At 36.1% G+C, this 13,749-nt stretch overlaps 1 protein-coding gene across 2 annotated transcripts in view; it reads left to right on the top strand.

The window, feature by feature from the left end:
* LOC306847753 (acyl-CoA-binding domain-containing protein 6) overlaps positions 1 to 13,749 on the top strand; it is a 31,278-nt gene that overhangs the window by 3,295 nt on the left and 14,234 nt on the right. For both annotated transcript variants that reach the window (XM_079381895.1, XM_079381896.1), the window contains 3 exons: positions 424 to 506; positions 3,582 to 3,687; positions 9,485 to 9,574. In XM_079381895.1, the coding sequence (XP_079238021.1) occupies positions 424 to 506; positions 3,582 to 3,687; positions 9,485 to 9,574 (279 nt within the window). The remainder of the gene's footprint in view (positions 1 to 423; positions 507 to 3,581; positions 3,688 to 9,484; positions 9,575 to 13,749) is intronic.

Genomic DNA, 13,749 nt, shown 5'->3' with positions numbered 1-13,749 from the left:
ACTATAATTTGTTGCTTGGGTATAATTCCTCTGTCCATAATATTGCATTCTCCAGTGAATTTTTTTTTTTTTGTCTGAATCAGGAGATTCTTACAAACAGTGTTTCACTTCACAAGATGTTAACTGAAGGACTGGAGTTGTGTGGATTATTGTGATGTTTTTATCAGCTGTTTGGACTCTCATTATGGCGGCACCCAGTCACTGCAAAGGATCCTTTGGTGAGCAAGTGTTTCTCCTAATCTGTTCAGATGAAGAAACAAACTCATTCACATCTTGGATTGTACATTTCAAAGAAATATTCATTTTTGGGTGAACTACTCCTTTAAAACCTTAAAATGGATCTCTAGGCATCATTTGCAGGCATTATGAAAGTTTCCTGTTTCTTCTTTGTGTGTGCCATAATTTTTTGTGTCTTTCTTTCAGTCATCAGAGCGAGGAGGAGGAGAGAAGCGAACTGGATTTGGCGGGCCAGTGGTTAGCTCTCTATACCAAGAGGAAAAGATAAGGTAACAAGTCCTGCTTATGAATATGATGATTGTATTGTAATTTCCTTCAGTTTTTTTTATTTGATCCAGTGATCACTCTTGCATCAGTGTGGCATAATTCATTTTCTTGCTCGTGGAACTCACATATACCAGACGTCCCGTTGCTTCTTCCGTTTAACAAGACAAATTAAGGGCTGAATTCACATGGTTTTACCTCTTAAATTAACAGTATTAGTATGCATGCATAGGGGTGACGAGGCCTCAGGAAGCGGTAGAGTTTAATTACTTTTTTTATGATTATATCGATGATAAGAATGTAAAATGGATCCAGGCGTGGATGGATAAAAGAAATATATGGAAGTATCAATACAACAGGGGTTCATTCCCCAAGTTGACGTGTCCCAGGAGAATGTGAGTCATTCATTGGGGACGGAAAAGCAAAGAGGCAATTAACATCCCGTTCCCCCTCCTCTCCTCCCATTTGTCGCTCGCCGAGCGGCCCATTTCGGGCGTGACCCAATCAGACTGCCATGCAGACTGCTTCGCTGCTTTCCAATTTCCAAGCTCGGTGATTGAGAGCCCTCCTGCATATTCAAACCTCTCGTTAGCATTTGATTAGAGAGTCTTAATGGCTTCTGCATTGCCCGATTGCTAAACCAGACGACCTGTAACTCCAAGGGCATCTCTCTTTTTTTTTCTTTTTTTTTTTTTTAGATTAAACTCACTTGGGAAACTGCAGCTGATACGTTGCATAACCTGTGTTTCTGCTGGAGTCAAGAATGAGGAATCTTTCTCCATTGAAGAATGCATGATAGATGAGTTGTTCTGTGAGGACGCCTTGGAGAGAGATGAATCAGATTGATCTGATCTGATTGATGGGAGCAGAGGTGTCAGTTTCAGAATATCGGGCTATTTTGGAGGGCAGTGCTTTTTTGGACAAGGTGTAGCGTGTGTTTGTGTCAGCTCTGCTTGTTACTGATTGATGGTGTTAAAGGAATAGTTCACCCCTAAATGAAAATTCTGTCATCATTTACTTGCCGTAATGTTGTTCCAAACCTGCTTGACTTTCTTTCTTCATGTAACATATGAGATTTTGGTAACCAAAAAAGTTTCAGATTCCGATTGACTTCCATTGTATGTACAGAAATACAATGGAAATCAATGGGACATGTTTGCTGAGTAAAAACGGCGATTAAAAAATGACAGACTTTTCATTTTTAGGATCTCTTTAGCATGGCCTGGTGAGTATTAAAGACTCATGCTGTGTACTAGTTGAGAGCAAGAGTTGTCTGTTATATCGTAATATCTATTTTTGAATATTTGAAGATTTACACCCAGTTTCACCTCTGTAATCTGCATTTGGAGTCTGTGTGTGAAAACATCAACATAGATCTTTTGTTTGATCTCTCACTAATCAGAAAATGTTGATCAAGTGGTGTGGAATGACAGAGTAGCGAGTGACCTTCCCAGCATGCTCAGCGGCATCGCTGATGCCATGTCGTTTATCAGTGGGCTATTAATCAGGTGTAAGCGTGCGCTTGTGTGTGCGTGTATACTAGGGCTTTAGGAGCACAGGCCAGCATCAGTCTGACGAATGAGCAGTTTTATTGATTAGTTGCCCCGGGAGACGAATGATGCCCACATGGCACAGACACACTGGGTCACGGTAAGACCACACACACTCACATATTCAGCCTTATTTACTACAATGGAGATAAGGCCAGGTTTACTGCACACATATATAGGCATAAGCCAATTTCCATGATAACTTTGCTCTTTGTTGTACCATTACTTTTTAAAACACAAATTTAGTTTGTTCAGATATATTGGATAAACTATTGTATTTCTTGCATGCATGCAAGAGTGAAACGTAGCTAGTTTTAAACAACCTCCCTCACACCACCGTAAAACGGTGATTTTTGGCTTGTCACACCTCAGAGGTCTGGACCTTCATTAATACAATAAATAAAATGATTATGAATATATCATAACTTTGACATCTGTCTGATGTTCATTTCATGTGTTAAAAATAGCTTAATTTAAACTAAATTTCATACTCCTGTATCCATTCTGACATAGTAGGTTTTTTTTTTATTTTATAAATTTATATATTATATTTATATATAAACATTTTTTTCTTAAATTCTTAAATTGCAGGTCATTTTTTTACCTTATTTGTGGAATCTGCTATAAATGTTTTTGTCTTGGTTTATTGCATTTTATGTCGATTTGTAGATTAATGTATTGATGTACTTTGTTCACAATATGAAAATAATTTGTCACATACCTTTTCCCCTACTGTTTGTATATTTTTATTATGTATTAATGTTTATTATTATTTATTATTTATTTTGTGTCAGTGTATTGATTCTATAACATTGGAATAGTCTGTACTGCACTGATTCACTCTCAGAAATCAGTTCATTTCGGTTGGCCAATCTGTCTATTTCCCGTATCTCTCAGGCACGGAGGTCCCTTCCGCTGCCAGTCTCATCTGCCCTGCCCCTGTAATGAGAGTGAGGGGCGGCCACACAATAGTGCTCCAAATGCAATTAATCTGCCATGCTGCATGGGCAAGAGGGGCAGGGGTAAATCTCTTAATGAGATTTCTCCAACCAACTGTACCTCATCCCCTATAACCCTTTTCTTTCTCTCTTTCGATCTCTCGCCCTGCCTGGCTTGGCCCAAATGCCACAAGGTGATTAGAGAGGAAAATAATTAAAACTGCTGTGGTGAGCGCCAGGCTCCTGAACAGAGGTGGATGAGCGTGTGACCATGAGATGCCTGCCAGTAACATGATTTTTGCGGCACCTGTGCACATCAGTTTAGCACAGTTTAGTCTGCCATTATCTTCCTTCTTGGGTGATCACTCAGCAATATACATTTATTGGGCCCAGAATTTCTAGCGACAGCCCTGACCCTGGTTATGTAATATTTAAGATTCGACTAATGTGTTTTTTTTTAATTCCTTACTACGATTTAATGCTATTTCAAATGTTCTTTAATTGATTTCTATGCAGTCTTGTAAAAGTTTTGGTGTGATCATTGCTTTACAATATTTCAGAGTATTTTCTCTCTTGTTGTGTTTCACTTTAGGGAAGAGGACAAAAATATTTTCGACTATTGCCGAGAGAACAACATCGAGCATGTCAGCAAGGCCATCAGCTCCAAGAAAGTGGACGTGAATACAAGGGATGAAGAGGTAGGCTTTTTAAATTTATGAAATAAATAAAATTATACATTTGTAAAATGTAATAACATTTTACATATTTTCACATTGTATATATTTTGCCAATAATAAATTATTATTATAAATGATAAAAATTCAATTTTAACAGCATTAGAATGATTTCTGAAGGATTATGAAGACTGGAGTAATTGCTGCTGAAAATTCAGCATTGCCATCACAGAAATAAATTTCATTCTAAAATATATTAAAATAGAAAACGGTTACTTTTGAATTGTAAACATATTTCAAAATATTACTGTTTTTACTATGTGTTTTTGTCAAAAAAAAATTCAGCCTTTGAGCATGACATCTTCCAAAACATCTTACAGATAGTAGTATTTTTTATTATTATTTTATGTAATATGTATTTACACAAGTATACCCCAAAATTATAATCTGTGTGACTCAAGAGTATTTGTTGAGAAGTTTAATCAAGGAAAGAGAATTTGATATCCCTGTTGAGTGTATAGGAAGCTGCGAACACTGCGTAGGGACCCTGTGAATCAAAGTGCAGCTTCTCTCTTTCACCCTACTTCTCTCTCTCTATCCGTGCTTTTCCCACACAACTAAAACTCCAAAGGTCACTGGATGCCCCATCCATCCGCTCAACCCATTTTTATTCATGTATCATCGTGACCAACTGGCCCGTTTCGTTTCTTTCAGCACTCCAATTCTGAAAGTGGGGAACCAGTTGGCTCACCATCAGGTGGGCCAGATGGCAGCCATTGTCAATCCACCATTGTTTGTCCTGCTAGTGCAGTTCAACAGATTAACCTCTAGAGGGCACTATTGAATTTTAAAATCTGTTGTATTTATGTGTATATACACGGATATATGTATATGTATGTTTCTGCCATCTTCCCACTTTGCACTTGTGGTCAAGCTGCGCTACATGCTCAAGGTCAGACCTGTGAGGAATGAGGCTTTGCTTCCAACCTGAAGTCCTAAACGCTGTCGCATGGCTTTAACTCACTGCAGCATTAAGATTTGACGTATGCGCTCTGTTCTGAACATAATGCCATTTGATGTTTTCAGCAGAGGCTGTTGCCAGTGGTTTAATTTGGGCTGAGATGAGCTTCAAGGCTGCCATTTGACCTCCTAGAGCTCGCCCCGACTCTGCAAGGGTCAAATACATTACCCTTAATGTACAAGTGCAGCTGAGTGCAGGGCAGTGAGGAAATAATCTCAATGATGATGACAATAGATCAGGATAAACTGGAAAACTTGGAGTTATTCCATGTGGGATGATAGTGGATGGATACCAGAGGGGTGCTGGGGGACCTGGGGGATACCACACGCTTTACACTTCACTACTGGAGAGATGGTGGAATGGATTGCACAACCATGGCCACGCATTGAAGGTGGACGTGATTTTTAAGGGTTGCCCTTGTGTTTTGCAATCTGAGAGACACACTGACTGATTATGCTGTAGTTCCACATGATTCTATAATCTGACAAACTGCTTTGTCTTAAAAATACTTGCTCAAAGATGACAGTTTGATCTATCCTCATTAATATTTCTGCAATGATGTTATGAAAAGTTATTCATATTGAGACTTCAATTTTATCATTATTATGTACTACTAATGTTATTTATAAATGACAGCTTAGATGACAAATCATTTTTTGGACATGTAAAGTGGGGTTCAAATGTTTGAGAAAATATTATTTTTATATTACATTATTTGAATTTGAAACAATTAAAGACATGAATTATCTTAAATTTGTTTGTAAAAAAATGGTCCGATTTATTTACTTCTAATGAGGGAAATTATTTATTTATTAGATTTTTTTTTCCTAATATAATATGTAATGGAAAAAATGCTATTAAAATAATACAAAAAATGCTAAATGTAAGTATTTCACTAGTGGTCTCAGACTTTTGATGATACTATAATAGTAATAATAGTAGCAATAATAATATTAATGTTATTTATTAATGATAAATAGTAGGATAATAAAAAGTGTCTTTTTTTCTGCTGCTTTATGACATGCATTGTGTGTCATGTTTTTTCTGTCTTATAATGGTGATGTCTTAAATGCCCTGTGGACGACAGGTCTACACACGCCTCTGATAGGCACGAGCCACTCCGCCTGAACAAAAGAGGGCCGGACTCATTTGTACAAATGTCCCAAGAATTTCTTGCTTTCCTTTTCTCTCTCTGTTTGTGCTGGAACAGCCCCATCAATTACAGGCAATTGAGCCGGCAGCTCTCCACCCTCTTTGGCAAGGACATTGTAAAGCAAGAGGTTTCCTATTCATCTGCACTGAGCCCTGCTCAATGTACCGCCCCGCAGTAGAGTCCATGCCTGTCACACTTAATCCACAGCTCTCACCCGGGACAGGAAGGTGTAATCAGTGGGATTTCTATATCTTTACTGTTTCTACAGCTCTTCCGCTTAGCTGGAAGGAAATTGGGGAAGATGATATAGGTTTTGTTAGTTGAGACATTGCCGCGTGTGGCTGAGACATTGAAGGATGATTTTAGCCCTTTCTGCATTCACATTTTAGTAGAATTTCTTAATTACTGAGTGTTTCATGTCCTAGGAAATCATTTGTTTCAATAACAACATGGATTTGTACATGTCTTTATTTTCAGCAAAATACTTAAGTTGTTCAAATTTTTTTTTAATTCATTAAATTCATATATATATATATATATATATATATATATACATACTACTGTTTGGGGTCTATAAATTTTTTTTATGTTTCTGAAATGTCTTATGCTCACCAAGGCTGCATTTATTTGATTAAAAATACAGTTAAAACTAATATTGTGGAATATTATTACAATTTTAAAAAACTGTATTCTATTTGAACATATTTTCAAATATAATTTATTCCTGTGATGGCAAAACTTAATTTTCAGCAGCCAGATGTCATTCTGATATGCTGATTTGGTGCTCAAGAAATATTTAGAACAGTTGTGCTTCTAAATATCTTTGTAGAAACTTGCTAGATAAAATGATTAATTTCTTGGAAAAAAAACTTACTGACCCCAAACTGACCTAATTATTATTATAGTCTTATCTTTATAACTTACAGTTGCAGTTTACTTTATTTCTCATAATGGCAACTTTTCTTATTTTATATCTAATCTTACAATTACCTAATTTCATTTTTTACCCCAGAGGCAGAAACAAGCTATGATAAAATGACATAGGAAATTGAAAAAGATGTAGCAGCAGCTTCCTAACTACATTTTTAAAACCACTTTTTAAGCCGCTTTTTAAATCATTTAGGTTGTCATATGTATCTTCTAATTACAAGTTTGACAAAAACGTAGTTGGTAACTCCGTTTTGGTAAATCCAAAATGATGTGATGTATTACAAATGATTTAATAATACAACCAGAATTCCGGAAATGTTGGGACATTTTTTAAAATTTGAATAAAATGAAACTTAAAGACTTGAGCCAATATTTTATTCACAATAAAATATAGAGAACATAACAAATGTTTAAACAGAAAAATTTTACACTTTTTATCCACTAAATCCAACATCAAATTGCAAAGGCTTTGCAAATCTCACCATCTATAGTGCATAACATAATCAAAAGATTCAGAGAAACTGGAGAAATCTCTGTGCGTAAGGGACAAGGCCGAAGACCTTTGTTGGATGCCCGTGGTCTTCGGGCCCTTAGACGACACAGAATCATGCCGAAGAGTGATGCAGTCATTGACATTACTAAATGGGCCCAGGAATACTTCCAGAAACCACTGTCAGTAAACACAATCCGCCATGCCATCTGCAGATGCCAACTGTCCTATGGGCCAAGGCTCATTTTAAAATGTAGTGTTTCCAAGTGGAAAAGTGTTCTATGGTCAGACGAGTCTAAATTTGAGATTCTTGTTGGAAATCACAGACGCCATGTCCTCCGGGCTAAAGAGGAGGGAGACCTTCCAGCATGTTATCAGCTTTCAGTTCAAAAGCCAGCATCTCTGATGGAATGAGGGTGCATAAGTGCATACAGTATGGGCAGCATGTTTTGGAAGGCACTATGAATGCTGAAAGGTATATAAAGGTTTTAGAGCAACAAATGCTCCCCCCCAGACGACGTCTATTTCAGGGAAAGCCTTGTGTATTTCAGCAGGACAATCCAAAACCACATACTGCAGCTATTACAACAGCATGGCTTCGTAGTAGAAGAGTCCGGGTGCTGAATTGGCCTGCCTGCAGTCCAGATCTTTCACCTATAGAGAACATTTTGCGCATTATTAAATAAAAAATATGTCAAAGATGACCACAAACTCTTCAGCAGCTGGAAACCTGTATCAAACAAGAATGGGACCAAATTCCAACACCAAAACTCCTGAAACTCATAACCTCGATACCCAGACGTCTTCAAACTGTTTTGAAAAGAAGAGGAGATGCTACACCATGGTAAACATGCCCCTGTCCCAACTATTTTGAGAACTGTACCAGGCATCAAATTTTAAATGAACTCAATTTGTGCATAAAGTTGTAAAATTTCTCAGTTAAATATTTATGTTATCTATGTTCTATTGTGAATAAAATATTGGCTCATGTGATTTGAAATTATTTTAGTTTTAATTTTATTCAAATTTAAAAAGCATCCCAACATTTCCGGAATTCGGGTTGTAAAACAATGGTGCTCTAATATATACCATGGTATATATTCATGTGTGATTCTTTTCTATTTACACGGTGCTTCAAAAATACCATGTCTAGAAGCCATGGTATTATCATGGCACCATGTCCAAAAAGCCATTGTAGTACAATTTGTTAGTCAAGGGCTACGGATCCAGAGAATGGTGTGTCTTGGGAGGAGAGTAGGAGAAAAGAAAAATGTTTGGCTATATCTCTGATGAAAATTTGACAAACAGTCCAGGGGACACCCTCCTCTCCAAAAAAAAAAAAAAAAAACTCTTGTGGTGTAAAGCTTCAGACTCCCTCATAAATATCCATTTTAACATGCAGCAGTGGAGATCAATATAATTTCAGCCATGGAATACGACTTAAGGAGTTGGCTTTATCTAATTGGCCTTCACTGAAAAATGAACTCTGCAGCCTTGATGGGGACAAGCGGCTTCAGGCCTGGGGGGCGGCGCTGGTGATCAAGGGTCTGCTCTCTTTTTGTCCCCAGAACCGCATCAATCACTGCTAAAGAGTCTCCCGTCCCACTGCAATTTGTTTCTGGAGCGCCCATGATCTTTCCCTCCCACAATGCCCTTCTCTCTCGCCTGCACAGTGGCCAGAGAAGTACTCATCCTGTCAGCACATCGTTAAATAGTTGGGTCTAAAGGCTCTGAGTTATAAATTGTTGTGCATAATTAATTTTTTCTGGAGGAGCGAAATCTATTGTGAAGTTAACTTTATAGAGGTCCGCATAACAAAAGGGAATAAATGAATGTGTTAGAGGTGAAGAGGGATTCATCCATCTGAAGGAGTCGACCCGTAGGTTGTGTGGTCTGTGGACACGTCTATGGTTTTGGGTTGCAGAGGTCCTTTGCAAATATGGGATGTTATTGAATATTCTCCACGCCTCTTGGCTGGTGCTCATTTTTATGCACCGTATCAAAGCCAGAAAGAGAGTTTATTAAATAATTGTATCTAAATCAGAGTAAGGGATTGACTTATGGGATCGAACGCCCTAGATTGACTAAAAGACGTATTGTGCATTGTCTGAAGCAAAACCAAGCCAAAAAATTGAAACAGTTTGCACAGAGATTTTGTATTTGCATCCATCATGATTTTTTTTTTCTCTGTGAAGTTTTATGGTAATGAATTATTTGTGTGTTTCAGGGCCGAGCTCTCTTGCACTGGGCGTGCGACAGGGGCCACAAAGACCTGGTGTCTCTACTCTTGCAGAACAATGCTGATATCAATAGCCAGGTGAGTCTGTAAACACACATTAAGACATTCTGGCTGATCAACAATGATGATCGTTTTCATGCTATAGCTGAGAATCGATGCGATGGCAAATAGTTATTTTGTCCATCAACAAACACAGATTGACAAATGAAATTGCAAAATAGATTGCTGTGAACTATGTACAAGTAACAGGTTTAGGCTCAATGATATGGAATAAAACAATTGAATATTTAATGGTGCATGCTCATTTTCTATATGTTTTTATTTTAGATTACCCTTGCCCTCATTTAAATCTCAGTTATGTTTTAAAAATGCTAATCATTAGGCATAATAACATAGTCTGGTTACTGATTTTATACATTTATTTAAATTTAGATTTTTTGTTTACAAGTTTAGTGTGTTTAAGATGTTTATGTTTTTGAAAGAAGTTTCTTAAGATCACCAAGGCTGCATTTATTTGATCAAAAATGCAAAAACATTATTATATTATATTAAGTCTCTTATGCACTTACGCTTATTGCTCAAGAAACATTTCTTATTATTATCAATGTTAAAAACAGTTTTTTGCTGCCTAATATTTTTTATGGAAACTACTATGGATAGACTACCATTTTAAAGTTTGGTGTAAGATGGGGAAAAAAAAGGAAATTCATATATTTATTCAATTGCAAAATGGATTGATGTGAACTGTTAGACAAGTAATGGGTTTAGGTTCAATGATATGGAATAAAACAAAAATATAAACTTCTGAGATTAATTTAATGAATTAATCTGCATATTATGCAATTAATTTATTGAGTATTTTTATTTATTTGATTAGTCCTAATATTTGACCAATACTGGATCCAATATGGTTACAAATATATTGTGTATTCTGGGTGCACAATATATTGGTTATAGAGTTTCCTTTTATTTATTGTATCAGTTGATAATATTTAATTGAGCATGCTCATTCCCTATATTTTAACATTCAGATAAATAATGCAACTAAAGTTAATTTAACTTTAAAAACCCTAATAATTTAGTGACCGTCTTAAATGTGACTTTCAGTTTTCTCAAAATTGAGCAAAATGTGGTGAACTTCTGTATATTTTCTATAGAAGTACATATTTTACTTTTCGATCCCAGAGCTGATAGACCCTCCTCATCACTAATCTAGGAGAACAGTGAACTGGGAAGTCCTGCTTCCATCCTCCATCCCTGAGCTTAGCAGCAGCTGTATATTAATCATTTAGAGATATCGTATCAGCATCTCGGTGGGCGTTAAGCAACACACTATAAGCAGGTAGCTGTATTTAAAAAAAACACTACAGGTCATAATGGCAGATTTGGCTTTGTTTTAAGCTGGCTGAATACTTATTGGGAAATTAATACGGTGAAGTACAGTTATGCAGGTCACTGGCTTGATCTGATTCTCGCTAAGACAAATCAATTGGAAGTAATCAGCCAAATTGTTTGCTTTATACAACCCATATAATCAGAACATTTGCAAATGACTCTCTTTTTTATTTATTTATTTTTTTGGTGGCTGTGGACCTTAATTGTGTGGGTGGAGAGAAAATGCTTGGCCTAGACAACAATCAATGCTGTTCTATTGTTGTATTTTAACAGTTAGACTAATGTGAAATCCCCACTAGAGCTGCAACAGACAACATAACGTTATATTATATGTAAAAGACATTTTATCACCGGCCTTGTATAGCATAAATATCTGTGACCCTGGACCACAAAACCAGTCATAAGAGTAAATTTTTTGAAATTGAGATTTATACATCATCTGAAAGCTGAATAAATATGCTTTCTATTGATGTATGGTTTCTTATGATAGGACAATTTTGGAATCTGAGGATGCAAAAAAAAAAAATCTAAATATTGAGAAAATTGCCTTTAAAGTTGTTCAAATGAAGTTCTTAGCAATGCATATTACAAATCAAAAATAAAGTTTTGATATATTTACAGTAAGAAATTTACCAGATATCTTCATGGAACATGATATTTGCTTAATATCCTAATGATTTTTGTCATAAAAGAAAAATCAATCATTTTGACCCATACAATGTATTTTTGGCTATTGTTACAAATATACCCCAGCGACTGGTTTTGTGGTCCAGGGTCACATATAATAAAATTTATTATTTAATATTTTATAATATGTGAAAATAAATAAATATATAATACATATATATTTTGGAGCCAAGAATTGTATTTCCTTGGAAATAAAATCATTACTTGAATTTGGACATAAATTGGCCTGCTTTTTTTTTTGGATCAGCCTTTAGAATTTTTATCATATGTTAATGTAAAAAATCTTGTGTAATATAACTTGTTTGTTTCTTTGCTGGTTTTTATGGTATTTGTTATACTTGTATTTTTTAATTGTTTTAGCCATGAAAATAGCCTAAGATGCTGACATGGCATTAAATAAATATATACTACTACTACAGTAGAATCTTGTGGGTTACTGCACTGACCAGCAGAAGGTGAATATTGCTGGACTACAGCAGGAGAATTATTGAGGGCAGATTTATTAAGTAGCGTTCAGGTGGCATGAGAGAAAATATGGCCGTATTAAATCATGCTACTGCTCCTGCCAAAATTATTATCCTATGTTAATACTTTCAGGAAGTGTGATTTGATTGCAATATAAAACTTCGTAGCCACTCATTAGGTTCAAGTGTGAGCCATGACTGCATCTGAAAAGCACACAAAGAAAAAAACAATAGCTCCGTTTAGATGTATTTTCTTATTCATAAATGTTTTCTGAGACTTATACATTCATATTTTCCAAGTGACTTTGATTATATAAAATCTAAGACAAAAGGTAGAACATTATAAATGAAAATATTACAATAGACCCAATAATGGCTGAACTATGAACTGTGAGCGAGGGCAGCGTTTTCACGCATCTGTCCTGTGATCCGATTTCAGCTTAGTGTTAAATAAAGATAAAAGTGGTTTATATTTTTAATTTGTTGATTGAAAAAGGGGGAAGGGAGAAAAAAAGCTATTATGTCTTCAATGAAAATTGTATTGAAATTAATCAGCTGATGGATGCGGTGGTCGTGGAGAATGTGGTAGTTTGAATATGGTGGTGTTTTGGTGTAATCCTGGATCAAGGGGAACCACAATAGGAGCAAAAAGTCCCCTTGTTCTGTCAGATTAGCTCATATGCCACCTGTCAACAGCCACCTGGACAACATCACAACGACAACATATATTCACTTCTCTCTGCATAATTGAACAGAACTGGGACACATGGGAGAGTTTGGGGGGGATTTGTTCTTCACGCTCACAGAAGCATGCTTTTGATGAAACTTCTGTGAAAATATTAAACATTATGAATAACACTCTGAATAATGTTTATTTTTGCATTGCTTGGAAGGCAGCATTGTAGTGACACTCCTTTAGTATTCAGATTAAGTACGCTGAAAAAAAAGTGATTTTTCAAAGTTGTAAATTCAATTTTTTGGAGTGCAAGAAAAAATGTTGACTTCAAGATTTCATGTATAATTCAATGTTACTTGCTGTTTCTTTTTAATTGTGACATGTACTAGCAATTTTTGAGTGAAAATTGTTTCTACACCAATGTTTTCTCATTATATTTTTTTAGAAATTTGAGACTGAAGATTCAAAATTCTTGGCATCTGATAGAATGTGTTTCATCTAAGCATTCAAAACAGACAGTGATGTCAGCATTATAATGTCTGCAAGATATATTTACAGTTGGTCTTCCTTAATTCTGTTTGCATAATGATTTGTGGTTGGTCATTAATAATTTATACTGTTTTTGCTGCCTCAAGTGCATTACGTTTTGGAAATGCAAGCAAGCTTTTTATTTGGTATTTTAACTCATTTGCCAGTCAGCTGTATTGTGGACTTTATTGAAACATCAAATTTAATGCAGTTTTAATATTTAGCTTGAGCCACTGCTTTCTCTCTTTCTTTCTTTGTATTGTCCTTCCTCTCGCTGTGTGCGTTTTCTTTTGAAAACAACAGGAGCCGCAAGCAGTGGAGGGTGAATCCCAGAGCCGCTGTGTCTAATTAATCCACTCCCCTTCTTGCACGGCTGTGCTGGCCACACGCTCTCAGTCCATCAGATTGAAATTCATAACTTAATTGAGGTCAGAGCCTGGAGCCGAGAGAACAAAAGGCCCTGGCGAGGACCAGGTAGATCAATAGTGATAAATATCTGCCTG

The sequence above is a fragment of the Barbus barbus genome (genome assembly GCF_936440315.1).
Source record: "Barbus barbus genome assembly, chromosome: 28".
In the NCBI taxonomy this organism is placed as follows: domain Eukaryota; kingdom Metazoa; phylum Chordata; class Actinopteri; order Cypriniformes; family Cyprinidae; genus Barbus; species Barbus barbus.
The sequence above is the reverse complement of the archived record's forward strand: the minus strand, read 5'-3'. Positions and strand labels throughout refer to the sequence as shown.